Source organism: Rutilus rutilus (assembly GCF_951802725.1).
Source record: "Rutilus rutilus genome assembly, chromosome: 24".
In the NCBI taxonomy this organism is placed as follows: Eukaryota; Metazoa; Chordata; class Actinopteri; order Cypriniformes; family Leuciscidae; genus Rutilus; species Rutilus rutilus.
The window spans coordinates 11,498,877-11,513,578 of record NC_140228.1 but is presented as its reverse complement, the minus strand read 5'-3'; the positions used below and the strand labels follow the sequence as shown (position 1 = coordinate 11,513,578).

Genomic DNA, 14,702 nt, shown 5'->3' with positions numbered 1-14,702 from the left:
TGTTTTTTTTTGTATTACAGTAATGTAAATTTGTGCTTAATATTGTCACAACAATCTAACATTTTTTTGTCTTAAAATTAATTTATTAAATGAAAATATAATATAACCCTGACTTTTCCCATTGGTGCCAGTACAACATTTTGATTGTATAAAATAATTGTTTTATTCAAACATATGCAATACATGAAATTATTATATACAGGAAGCGCATGCAAGACAGCCCAAATGTCTTTCATGGAAGTGAGACAGATGCAAGCATTAGTGATGAAGAGGAGATAGACTCGGTTATGAGGAAGAGGAGGATGAAGGCTGTGTGTGAGTACTGACCCTGCAGAGCTGCAGCTGAAGTTGCTCTTTCAAGGCTTCAGGGCAGGTGTCCAACTGAGTCTTCTGCTCTGCAAGCAGATGCACCAGTCGATCTAACTTTACACGCTCCGCATCTAGCTTGGCTTTGTCCTGCATTCATGCGCAAATGATGCAGGGAGAGAGGAGAGAAGGGTTAGTGCTGGGGCAGGTGGGGTGGGTAGGGTTAGTTACTACATAAAGTCAGCAACAGCACAAGTGGGGTATGATGTATATGGAGGTGTTGAATTAAATGGAGAACATGAAAATGCAGGAAAATAATCATTTAGAATGGCATAATGCTGATGTAATCAACATAAATACTCAAACAACTGAAAAATACCTCAGCAATCAGTTCAAACTGAACTGCAATTGACAAAATATTAAAGTTCTCTAAAATTTTTAGCTCTCTCAAAAATGAAAATTCTGTCATCATTTACTCACCCTCATGTCGTTCCAAACCTGTAAGACTTTCGTTCATCTTCGGAACACAAATGAAGATATTTTAAATGAAATCTGAGAGATTTCTGTCCCTCCATTGACAGTATACGCAACTGGCACTTTGATGCTTCGAAAAATTAATTAAGAAATCGTTAAACTAATCCATATGAATTGAGTGGTTTAGTCCGGATTTTCTGAAGAGACACGATCACTTTATATGATGAACAGATTGAATTTAGGCTTTTATTCACATATAAACATTCATTAACGCACACATCAGATATGGTAAACGGAAGCTCAGGCATGTTCGCTTAAGTGTGAGAACCAATGAGGTTTATTCTTGTGTGTTACGCAGCACGTTTGAACCAATGAGGCTTGTTCTTGTGGGTCAAGCAAGCATGGTTGGGCTTCTGTTTGTTCGCTGATGAATGTTTATATGTGAATAAAAGCCTAAATTCAATCTGTTTGTCATACAAAGCGATCCAGTCTCTGTAAAATTTGGACTAAACCACTCGATTCATATGGATTGGTTTTACAATCTCGCTAAATGTACTTTTTGGAGCGTCAAAGTGGTAGTTGCATAGGCCATCAATGGAGTGACAGACATCTTTCAGATTTCATTGAAAATCTTGATTTGTGTTCCGAAGAAGATGAACGAATGTCTTATTGGTTTGGAACGGCATGAGAGTGAGTAAATGATGACAGAATTTTTATTTTTGGGTGAACTTAACATTTAATGAAAATGGCCACTTTCCATAAAAGCAACACTCACTGCAAAGAATGGCCCCAAGTGGCAGCAACAGCAATATAATAACAGACACCAATGTTCAATAAATTACTAGCACCAAGTAATATTGTCCAACTGTAGGCGGTTTATGTTTGCCAAGCAACAAAACATAATATAGTATTCACTTATTAAGTTGTTACAAAACCTTGTTACAGTAGCTCCATTGCCAACTTAGCAGCATCCTAGACATAATGGAACTTGATCAGTGAACAAATCAACCATCCTCTAACAGATCAAAACGGCCCTTCAGTATATCAAGTGTCTCCGCAGCTGCCAGGCTAAATGGAATGAGCCGGAAGTCAGGCTGAACTTGAGACGCAGGTGCCAGGGTTTCCACCCCCTCCTAGCTCAGAAATCCCTCACATCAACACAGTGTGGGGTGTCTCTCAGTTTAGCAGAGGTGTATTTAGAGCAGGCCCGGGATTACCAACTGTGACACGAACTGAGAGGCTGCCAGAATGTGCAAGTGTGTTTGTGAGACTCTATATTTGATATTTCAGAAGTAATATGTATTATAAACGTATTTTTTAAAATACATTTTGTGCTGGAAAGGAAACTTTGAAACCGCATCTTTGCAAAACTACGATTGTAAAAAAATCCATTAGCAACACTAGTAGCAGCCAACTTCACTAAAGCTTTCCATCAGATAATACAACTTCATCACTCAAATAATACAGATAATATTCCATCAGATTATACAAATTAACAGCATTTATCTGGCACACAACCAATGAGAATTTCAATAAGGGTGACATCAGTTAACTTGAAAAGATAAACTTGCAATAAAAACTATAAAATATTCTACATCTGGGTCTAAAACAGTGATGAACTACGGCATTTGACTACAAAATGCCTCACAGGGACTTCCACATATAGGGCCTCAAATGAATCAGTGATTCATTTTTGTAAAATTGTACATTAGGATGGTTCATATACACTATTGTTCAGAAGTTTGGGTCAGTTTTGGTTTCAAAAATTTCATTTCTTTCATGTCTCTCAACAGCTCAAACATGCATTTTAGTCTGGGACTAGGCTTAAGCCTTGTCTGTGGATTAAAGGGGAAATGTCTTAACTACCACTTTTATTCAGCAAGGATAGATTAAATTGATCAAAATAATTTCTTTCAAAAAACATTAACAATCTTACTGATCCCAAACTTTTGAACAGTAGTATAAATCAAAGGGCACACTTTTGACATTCAAATGAACCATCTGAATGAACTGATTTCCTAAAATTAATCTTATTTGCCAATACTGCACACTAAAAGAAAGGACAGTTAAGGAGAGCACATTTGAGTAAAATGAGTAGTGTCTCTACAGTTAGATAACTACTCCTCAACACTGATGAAGACTTCACCATGGCCACATACCTGAGATTTTTCCGTCTGTGCTTTGTTCTCGATGTCAGACATCTTTTCTTTAAGTTGCTCCAGAGCGTCTTTCTCCTGCTGTAGCTGAGCCGTCTCCGAATCCTGCTCGCCTTCCAACAGAGCCCGCTCCACTTCCAACTAAACACACACACACACACACACTCTCAAAACTTAATTTTTAAGTAATTTTTACTCAATCTAAAGTTCTACATTTAAAAAAATCCATCAGTCGCTGACAGTAACTACAGCAAAGTATTCAATGATTTTGTGGTCAACTGTGATGTCATGTCACCACGTTCAGGACCACCAAGAAGGTGCCTCATTTCGCACAAATAAAAAGAGACCCACATTCTGAGCTCATAAAAGCCCAACCTCATAAAACTACAACACAACACTGACATTATGGGTTTGTTGAATGGAAGTCTAATGGAATAGCTGACTTAGCAGGAACTGCTTGCACAAGACCAACCAAATAAGAATGCTTTTTGAAGGATCATATGATACTAAAAACTAGATTAATGGATACTGAAAATTCAGTATTCAGTGACACTTTAAAAACACAGTTCTTTTAAATAGTAATATTTTACAATGTTACTGTTTTTTTCTGTATTTGTGATCAAATAAATGCATCCTTGGTGAGCATTATTCTTGGTGAGCATTATTCTTTCAGATACATTTTTATATTTCATACTTATTTCAAACTTTTGACAGGTAGTGCAAATTCAAAACAAGTTGACCTTGAAAAACAGAAGCAGTTTGCAGGGGTCTCAAGATGTCAAAGTAGGCTAATAAAGTAGAAATGCTGTTAGCTACTGCAACAATTTTCTACACTACTTTGAAGAGACTTCTTATCTAGTTATTGTTCACTTCATTACATGATTGTAACATCCATTCTCTGACATCTAAAGTTGCTTGTCCCACCCCAAGTTTCTTCTCATTGGGCCATTATTTTTAGACTGACTGCAACAACCAAAGAAATGCAGTAACAGAAAGAGTTAACAGTAAGAGTTTGTCTGGGCCTTCAAACCTCACTAGAACCTCACAAAGAGAAAGGAGCAAATAGGAGAAATGAGGATGACAGGAAGGGAAAGAGCATTACAGTGGAGGGCGGAATAGAGGAGCATTTAAAATATTGAAATCAAATCAGGGATGAAATGTGTAGTTTAAAGGGAAAAACAGAGAAAGTGAGGCTTGAAGTGAGAGAAAGTAAAACAGGTTTAGGCTTGGCAGGTCAGACCTCCTGCGTTCCTCATCACAGCTCCTGATTACTTCGCCACATGCACAACTCTCCCACATAGACACTCTTCTTCCATTACTCCCACCATCCCTGATCTCTCCCACTCCCTATATGACCTACGGATGTGTCAACTGTACCTCTCTGATGGACTCCTCCATCTGGTTATCCAAGTCTTTGATCTTCAGCTCTAACTCTTCCATATTGTTCAGAACCTGGATCCTCTCCTCCTCTATACGTCTTACGTCCAGCTTTAGCCTTGTGTCGTCCTCAGACACCTGTTGAAAACATGACACTGTAAGCAACCACATAACTATACTGTACAATGCAGTAAGGATTCAAATATATTATAAAAGACTTTAGCTCAGTTCCAGACTTTTTTTTATACTAATAAAAATGACTAGCACATGACAAAATTACTAAAACTTAAACACTAAAAATATAAATATTAAAATAATAAATACTATAAAAATAATGCTGTCTAGATAGGCAACTCATGATGGTTTGTACTTTAGTATTAAGGCATTATAGACTGTTCTAAAAAGTAGGCGGGAACTTCAAAGATACCTCATTTTGGCCCATTTCTAAGGTAGTATCGCATGTATTCTTTACAGATTTGGGAAATCCTTGACTCCACTGCAAACTCAGTGAAAATGTTTGATGTTGGCACAAAGGTGTTTTTGAAATGGTTTGATTTACAGTATGGAGTGCTGAACCATTTACATGGAGGTCAATTAATCATTTACAATTATTTTTACGACCACATGTACAAGAAGAGCAACTTTCGATCTTAATCTTACAAATTATTGTGTCAAAAGTTGATCAAAGTGCTAACGACAAACCAGTGTTGTTATTATTGGCTATTATTAACTATTTAATTGAAATAAAGACAAAACAAAATCTATAAAACTTTACTTAAACAAATAAAATCAGAAATTTTGTCTTGGCAATTAACTAAAGATTTCAGTTGTAGGGCAAATTTAAGTTAAAGTACTAAAATTACCAACAAAAAACTAATATAAATCACAAAAATCACACAACAAAATTACTGAAACTTGTAAGTCGAAGCAGCACTGGACCATTTCAAAGCAGTCACTTATCAGGTTCTGTTTCAGGTAGGACACTCCCTTAGAAGATAGCTGCCTATGTAGAAAGCACCCGGCAAGGCAGCTCACTAGGCTTCGGAACAGAGCTATCTGTTCAGGTATGTACACATTTCTCAACAGCTATTAGATAATGTTTAACTTTCCAAACAAAATTTTGTATTAATGCTGGGTTTTGTATTGACCCATTTAGACATTTAGAACTGCATTCAGGGCTATGTCAATGCAAGTAGTGTAAAGCCCTTTAATGCAATCCATTGCATGGACATGCCCCCTTCTGGCAGCTGCACTGATCTTTAGCTCTGAGAAACAGGATTCACTGAATGAACACCAACGATGAATGGGTCCAACGGAAACTTTAAGGAAGGGTGGGGAGATACATACTCGATTTCCTAAACCAATTATTTATCTAGGTTTTCAATATCCGTGAAAGGCGATCTGCTTATTTTGAGTTTTATATGCAACACTTTGACCTGTGACCTGGAAGAATCCACATGCACGTGCATGTATGATTAGGTATGGGTGAAGAGACTGCCATTTTTCCATTGTGTGAGGCAGAGATCAACCAAACACAATGCGCATGACCCTGCTATATTTGGACAGTGATGTTTATATCTTCTCATCACAGTTTATACCATGGAGGGCCTGTCTCTGAGCTGCTTCAGCTCTTTCTGTGCGGTCTTAAAGGGAATTTATAGTTTCTATAAACTGGTTTCTAAAGTCATATTGTGTTCTATAGCATATATCTTTAGATGGATAAATAACAGAACCAATGCATGACTGCTACTACTGTGCGGAAGACTAATTAGATTAGTCTATATGGGAGTTGAAGGGAAGACACCCGCACATTCCTTCACGAATTAAAGTGTGCATGAGGTTATGTGCATGCCAAGGAAGGGTGGGAAACTCTTATAACCGCTCCAAAAGGTCACAGGAATTAGCAGTAAGGAAACAGCCTAGCTTTACAAATGGTTCAATTACCTAACGAAATTAAAACACACACTGTATGCAGAAAAGACTTCCTCCATAAAGCCATAGCGGAAAACAATCTGTCGGCGTAAAGCTGAAGGTCATCTGACCGGCACAGACCAACACATGACTTCAAGTCCTCTCAGAGAATGATTGTAGAGGCCTGATATGACGAAACCAAAGTCCATGGTTTCTATAATATAATATATGTATAAAAAAAAAAAATTTACATTTTAATTTGAATATAGAAATTATATTATATTACATTATATTATATATTACATGGCCCCAAAAAGTATTTGCACATTTAAAATGTCTTGATGCAATGCAAATGCAATGACTGCCAAATGGTCCCAATTAAGGTGATTTTTAATAGATGCATGAAGTCAGTTCCTCTCATTCATTCATTTTTAAAACTAGCTTAAGTGGCTTTACCAATTACCTTGTTTATCCGTGTCAGCCGAGGAGAAGGGGTGGGGGCGGAGCCAAGGACAGCTGTTGTCTCCGCCCGAAGTTCTCTGTTCTTGAACTGTCGTACCCGTCTCTCCTCGCTGCCCTGGGTCTCCCGGGCTTTAAGCCCGTAGTCGTTTTCAGCAGAAATGCTGGCTGACAAACTTGCAGAGTCTGAGAACGTAGACTCATCATCTGACACCTGTAATTTCTCCAGCTCCTTGTTGATCTTCTGCAAGTCTGCGACGGCCAAGCCAGTTTTGTCCTGCTCTGCGTGACCCAGCCCAGAACACAGATTGAGGATAGTCTCCAGACGCTGACGTTCCTATGGATCAGACAGAAAGAGAGAAAAAAAAAATGCATTCATTCATACACATCATACAAATCAACTAGACAGCTGGAAGGAATAAGTTTGGAAATATTTCTCACCTTTGAGATGCACACAGATTTACCTGCAGCAGTTCTAAACATGTCAGCATGAGATTTTTCTCCAAATAACAAATATTTCAGACTAATTTCACATGGGCAATATAAAGAAGAGCATTACTTCTAATCCTTCAAACATCTTCAAGAAGATCCAGTATCCAAACATATTTGATTCAAACGTTTAAATGAAAAAAAGCACATTTGACAGCCCCAAACTGTGGTCAGAGAAAGACCAGATGGAGACAACCAGGCATATACATCCAAAAACAATCCTGGCTTATGAGGGAGTGCACTTGGCTTAAAAAAAACCCCTGCATTTATCGACTGATATGGAAATACAAACAGCAAGTTCAGGCGAGCATTTCCAGAGCCAAGAAAAATGATCACACAGGTTCATATAACTGTGAATGAACAACCCGACCTGCATCATAGGCACATTAACAGTTATTAAATTCATAAAGAAGACATTTCCTTGTAAACTGAAACCTGGTCCACAAAACAAGCCCGGCATTTTTACGCATTGGCATGGTCCTATTTATCAGAGAGCTCTACTTACCTTATCAACATATCCAGAGGTCAGAGGGCACATGGTGACCTCCTCCTCACAGGAGAAGATCATGCCATCATCAAAAAGATGCTAGGTTCAGTAAAGTTCCTCAGCACAGTATGCATAAATGACAGAGAGACATGAACTCAACAACTTCAGCGCCACACCAAGCCAGTGTCAGAAACACAAACCCTCTGACGGGAGGTCGACGAGCCGGTGGGAAGGGAGATTGCGAATGGGAGAGAGAAAGAGAGAGGGAGATTATGGTGCTCTCAGGAACTGAGCAGAGAGTGAAACTGGACCCAATAAAAACTGCTGGCACTAGATGGGAAAGGATATACAAATAGTGCGTATAAATAGTCATGAGTAATAACAAATATTACTCATGACACACTATCAGCCCCAATGCATGAACGAAGGGCAAAACTTCACTGGATCCTCTACCAAGGATATGAAAGGCAATGTAAATAATCCTAAACAATTTACATAAAATTTCTGTAGCAATTCAAGGTCAATCTATTGTATCTATGGCACTCTTACATTATGAAGCTGACATGTTTTAACTGAAAAATGCATCTCTGTTTACTAGACATTCAAAGTCATTGTTTAATCAGTCAAAATTTTTGCAAGCAACATATTAATATTACTTAATTAATTATCTCAAACGCATGAAATTAAATTGTCCAGTGCTGCTGCCATAGTTTTCTCCCAATATTTTAGACCTCATTGGGGTCTGAAACAGAAAAAAAGAAGAAAAAAACAACCGCACATGCTATGCAACTGTGTGCCATCATTAAATGTACAACCAGGGCTAAAGTCTGTAATATTACATTCCTCTGAGAGAGTATGTTTTTCTAAGAAACCCTGTGAAGGTCTATGTGTGGATATACATCTCCACCTGTAGCGGCCTTGTTTTCACTCAGTTCTGGCCTTGTAAATATCACCAGCCTGTAGTTGTGGTGCTAACTAATGAGTGGGCGGCCTACGCTGATGGTTTGGCCTCTGCCCAGCAGGGCGGCGCCACAGGTGGCCTCCCTTAACCACAGCGTACAAAAACTCTGATGCCTTTCATTTGAACCCCACAGAGAGCAGCTGAGAAGCAAGAATGGAGCATGTTAGCGTAGGCAATTTGCCAGCATCTTCTGCAGCTGTGGGCGCCCTCCCAGAGAGAGTGTGTTCAGGAGGCCGGGTTCAATGAAAGTGGATGTGGTTCTGGGCTGTCAAGCTGTCTATTAATAGGAGGTTTATACAGCCACACCTCTGCTTGGGTCTTCCACCGCATCCACTACAGAGAACGAGAGGGGCCTTCCTGCACATGGTCTGTTTCTTATAACGGAGTGGAATGCCAGAGCACAGGTTTAGTGGGGAGATTAATTATACTGCTGGTGGGATCCCCTGTATCTGAGCTCCCTCAAGATCCCTTATTGCAAGAAGAATTGAAATATCACCAGCTTTTCACTTGATACCCCTCACAATGAGGAAAGAAAACAGGGTCATGGAGGAGGAATGTTAAATATTTTAGAAGAAATCATATGTTCTTAAGAAGAATGATATGCTTATAAAGAATAAAAATAAAAAGGAAACAGATGATTGGACATGCAAATGTTTGAATTCTTCTAAAATTATATGCGTATTTTGTGTTAAAGTCAACATGAAACAGAATTTAAAACCCATTTTAATTACGTAATGTGACATTAAGAAAAAAAGGGTGGGATTTGAGTCATCAGGAATTGATTGGATTATGAAAGGTGGTCGTTCTATCACAGAATGGAGTCAGTACTTCATTACATAAGCGTTAATCGGCATAAAAATACGGTCAACTATTTGTCAGGAGTTTAAAAAGGCTGTAGTATGTACAAATTAGTAATTTGGCTATTGATTAATTTGTATGTACCTGACATCAGCAGAAAAGGAATGCCTTTCAGAGGCGGAACAAGTTCTTACATTAGAATTGATGATAACCAGAAACATGTACACAAGTAAATAGTTAATTTATTTTCATGTTGACTTTAATTCGTGATTGAATGGAAGTAGCAATAGATCTTTTCTTCCATATTATGATGTACAGTGAAACGGATTATCAAAAAAAAAAAAAAAGATGTAGGGCGGGGTCTTGGTTCCATCCACTGGTAGTTGATTGGATGGAGACAGATCTGAATGCAAGCTTACTGTCGATCGTAAGTGAGGGGTGGGGTTTAAGCCGATGTCATGCATATGTCACCAAAGTGAAGTCTGTTGTTTCAGTTAAAGGTCACGTTATGACATTGGTTAAAATTATGAGCTTAAAATTATAAAAAGAAAAACACAAAAACAAATGCATGGATGAATCATTCACAATAAGATGATTTATATGCAAAACACATCAACAACAAAAAGTGACAAAAGTTTCTCACCAGTCTTTCGACTTCCTGTTCCCGCAATCTTTCATCCCTCTGTCTCTGATGGTAGTCTTGAAGCTCTTCCTTTCCACTGAGAGAGCTGATGCTGCCCTTTCTCTCCCTGAAGCCACTCGGCGGACCCAGCCCTGCCTTTCCGAACGACTGTCTCCTTTCCCCGAGACCGATCTCCAGAGCTTGTGAGGAACCACGCATGGCTTGCCTGTCCACTTCTGAGTAGGAGCTGGTGGAAGTCAAACTCACCTTCTTGGCTTGCCGGGGGCTGGTGGCTTCTTCTGATGTCATGGTCACATCCGGAGGGGCTACGGTGTGTTTGGTACCAGGTCTGGTGGACAGTGAGATGGAGACTACTTCAGAATGACCATTCTGGTGTTTGGGATCAGAGGCTCCAGTTGAGTGTGAAAGATGGCCGTCGGGAGACCGATAGCTTGGCGGAAGGGTGAGTTGGGCATCGGTGGGTCTATAGAGGCGTGGTAGGGAGCGACTGTGCGAGCTCATTCCTGTAAGTGACCCAGCGGAGTACTTTCGTTGCCGTGGAGCGGGCTCGAGTCCACCGGTACGTCCTGCATCTGGGGTGAGGAATCGACGAGCCAGACGGGGACTGGAAGGCATGCTAGCCGCACCACTACCGCCCCCTGGTGCTGGAGGGAGGGAATCAGTCCCACTGGTGGACGAGCCGTTCCACATTAAGAGTGCTGAGCCTGAGGTTGCAGCATGGCGACTGTCTGACGTATTGAGGAGCAGACTATCCTGAGATTGGTTCCGGCTCATGGGTCGAGAATAAGGAAGTGATGCGTCGCGATCTCGATGGTCGGAACTGCGAGGAGACGGAGGCATGCTGCTGGATGAATGCATTGGCACTCTGGCCACAAGCGGTGGCCGTTCGGAGCTGTACAATCGGCGGGCTTGTTCCTGATATGATATTGGGGAGGATGAGGTGATGGGTGACAGCAAATTGGGTGTGGTGGGAGGAGACTGTGTCATGCTGAAGTAGGAGGGGCTTGAGTCCCCATTGGCTCGCAAGCTGTTCTCCAACGCCTGCTTCTTTTTTTGTAAAGTGTCCATCAAATCGCGGAGCTCAGAGACGGAGCGCATCCCTCTTGAGCCAGAGCCACCCAGACAGTGACTGAAGTCACTGCTGAACTTCAGATAATCTAAAAATAAACACAAGAAAGGTTCTTCAGAACAATAAACAAGAGTTTTTTACAAGCAGCTTAATTTTTGAAAAGGTCAGACTATTACAAGCATGAGAAAGTGGTTATGAGAGTTATATAACTGTCTGCTTGGCGATTGTTAACTCCTGGAATTGCTTTAATTGTTTGCAGGAGTACAGAGAGCTCTGACTGCTGTACCTGAGAATCATTTGACCTGCAATGAACTGGAACAAAAAGATCATCAGCTTTCCCTTAGGGATAAAATAAAAATAAAATCTGTCCGCCTTGCTGTCAAACTATTCCACATGGCTCTACAGCTTAAACTTGCATAAACCTGGTCAGTTAAGACATTATCTAAAAACAGATATTGACCAAAGTCCACAATTTTCTAGAAACAGAAAGGGAAACTGACCAAAATCCACTCTTTACAAAATATTGCACAATGAGATAAGCTAGGAGTGCAAAAGTGAAAAAAATAAACTTTCTTAATAATCGTAATTTGTTTAAAACTATACTTTAAAATAATGTAGATGATCCAGCACAGACTAAGAAGAGATTGGATAAAAGATAGCAATGTTTGATTTGGCCTCTAGGTTTGCTATTCTATCTCCCTCCTTCACAGACACAATTTTCTCATCTGCTTTCTGGACGAGAGTTAAGTTTCAATCCGCCACGTGCCAAGACAGCGAAGATCAAAGAAATCCCACTTCAGATGACTGACGTGAATGCTCATAAAACACATAAACCTGCACATGCCAAGAAAAATCCCTTTATCTCTTTAAGGTGCGTGTGTGCGTACATTTGGCTGGAGCAGAACTTAAATCAAGGAAGAATCTCTCACGTGAACGTAACGAAGGAAACAAAGCAGAAACTGAAAGATATATCACAAGGATGAAAGGTTAAAGGAAAGGCATGCAAGATCACACAAACTTTGACCATACATGGGAAGGTTCTGGCTTACCATTTAGCAACAAGCTCACTTTTTATGGCTACCTTAAGAAACTGATGCATGCTGCTGATGTATACAGTATATACCACTCTGGTAAACTCTAATCCCCATAAACCAACTAGAATGCAACATAAGGGTTAAAGTTTACCTTATTCCACTATAGTGAGCAAAGTCAGTCCCAGAATGTGTGTTTTTCCCAGGTTTGCTATGTACAATGCACTTTGAGTGAGTGGGTTCACTTTTGTTTATGTGAAGATTCATTCCTGCTGTCTAGCAACACAGTGTGAGAGCGAGAGAACGACTGAGAGGAGGTGGTAATAATTTATGTCACTCTCTACACCTCACTCAAAACGTTCAATCAATCAACGGGATGAATCCAAACCACATCTGTTTACAGATCACACATTCCATGAGACAGACTGGCTCCCTAAATGTGTGTGAGTTTGCTTAGATATACTAGAGTTAGTTAGCAAAATCTGGCAAACCGTGTGTGTGTATAATATATATATATATATATATATATATTTATTTTAGGGCTGTCAAAAGATTAATCGTGATTAATCGCATCCAAAATAAAAGTTTGTGTTTACATAATATATATGTGTGTGTACTGTGTATAATTATTTTGTATATATCAATACACACACATGCTTGTATATATTTAAGAAAAATGTGTAATTTATATATAATAAAATTATATTTATATATAATATAAATTATATATAAATATATACAGTATATGTATGCAAATATTTCTTAAATATATACATGCATGTGTGTGTATTGATATATACAAAATAATTATACACAGTACACACACATATATTATGTAAACACAAACTTTTATTTTGGATGCAATTAATCGCGATTAATCTTTTGACAGCCCTAATATATATATATATATATATATATATATATATATATATATATATATATATATACACACACACATACATACATACACACATATATATACACATATATATATATATATATATATATATATATATATATATACACACTGTATATATAATTAATTAATAAAACATGAAATTAAAGATAGAAATATGTAAACGCATTTACGTGGATTAAAGGCATTTGCATAAAAATTCTTTCAGAAAAAATGGGTGAAATTTAAAAAAATTAAAAACCCTTTAGAAAAAGATGTTTTAAAATCTGATACTAGGTGCTGAGGTGGGCCATATTTTACTACTGCTTTTACATGTGCATCTTTACACAGAAATCGGAGCAGCCTTAACTCTGTGTATTTATTAGCTGTGTAAAGATGCCTTGTCTGTAATAGACGTTTAGCACCCTTAAAAGAGTTCTGCTTCATCAAAGGCTTCCTATCCTATTGCAAACTGTAAAAAAAAGAGCTGTGACAGGTAACTGAAACCAAGTATCACACACACACACACACACACACACACACACACACACACACACACACACACACACACACACACACACACACACACACACACACACACACACACACACACACACACAGACAGAGAAGAGCCTCCATGGATGATGAGCAGGCATGTTGTGATATGGGATACAGGCCGTGTGTGTGCACAAAAGATCAGTGGTTTCAGTTCCTGAGGGCGTTAGGGTGCAAAAGATGGCAAGTTAAAAAAGAAAGATGAAGGAAAGATGATGGTGATGGTAAGATAAGTTGGAACACTTGGAAGAAGGAGAGGTTACCTGTGCTGTACACCAGCGGAGAGACGGGACTCTTCTGAGGAAGCATGCTTTTCATCCGGCTGGCCTCCTCGGGATGGTTAAAGCGAAAGATATAGGATTTACCAAGACAGAGTGTGTAACCTGCAGAGAGAGGAAAATAAACAACACAGATCAATCAGAGAAAGACAAGATTAGTGTTCACGTCACTCAAACCCACAGTCCGTTGAAACCGACAGCGCTTGAAGACATGGGGAAACTGAAATGTGAAAAAAAACACTGAAATCTTCAAAACACTGAACCACTGATGAATCTTTCAACCACGTAATTTAATTATTCAAGTTGCTACTAATTATTCAGCATGGCTGCACATACTGAATTTGAAAAGTGTGTTTCACCATACAAACTGACTTATACATCATTTTTTTCTCATTTTGTCTTAGTACAGTACTACTTCATGAGGGTCTGGGTCTGTATTTTCCACTAATCTGAAATCAGAGACCACAGAACAGTAGATGGATGCGAGCCCGGAAAAAAGTCATAGAAAGCGGAATAACAGCTCATGGAAAATATGTAGGACCTCTTTTTCCTCCTCAGTGAAACCCCAAAATATTTGCCTCAATGGTTTTTTGCTGGATCTGAGGATGTAAAAGCAGACAGAACTTATGTGAGCATAAGAAGAAAACAATTCCATCAAAACAAGGATTCTGAATGGGAACCGTCTGTTAATTATCGCTGGATTTCAATTCATGAGACGCTTTAAAGAAGCCTTGTGAAAGTAACTTTTAGCCCAGTTGTGCAACAAGATCTCCACATTGTAAAACATGATATGATCAATAAGTCATGGCGGTA

At 39.0% G+C, this 14,702-nt stretch overlaps 1 protein-coding gene across 7 annotated transcripts in view; it reads right to left on the bottom strand.

Moving 5' to 3' along the window:
* phldb2b (pleckstrin homology-like domain, family B, member 2b) overlaps nt 1–14,702 on the bottom strand; it is a 51,965-nt gene that overhangs the window by 20,702 nt on the left and 16,561 nt on the right. For 4 of the 7 annotated variants that reach the window (XM_084398515.1, XM_084398517.1, XM_084398520.1 and 1 more), the window contains 6 exons: nt 13,875–13,994; nt 10,062–11,218; nt 6,688–7,020; nt 4,314–4,451; nt 2,940–3,077; nt 328–456 (listed from right to left, as the gene is read on the bottom strand). In XM_084398515.1, the coding sequence (XP_084254641.1) occupies nt 328–456; nt 2,940–3,077; nt 4,314–4,451; nt 6,688–7,020; nt 10,062–11,218; nt 13,875–13,994 (2,015 nt within the window). The remainder of the gene's footprint in view (nt 1–327; nt 457–2,939; nt 3,078–4,313; nt 4,452–6,687; nt 7,021–10,061; nt 11,219–13,874; nt 13,995–14,702) is intronic. The other 3 variants (XM_084398516.1, XM_084398518.1, XM_084398521.1) reach the window with 1 other exon arrangement.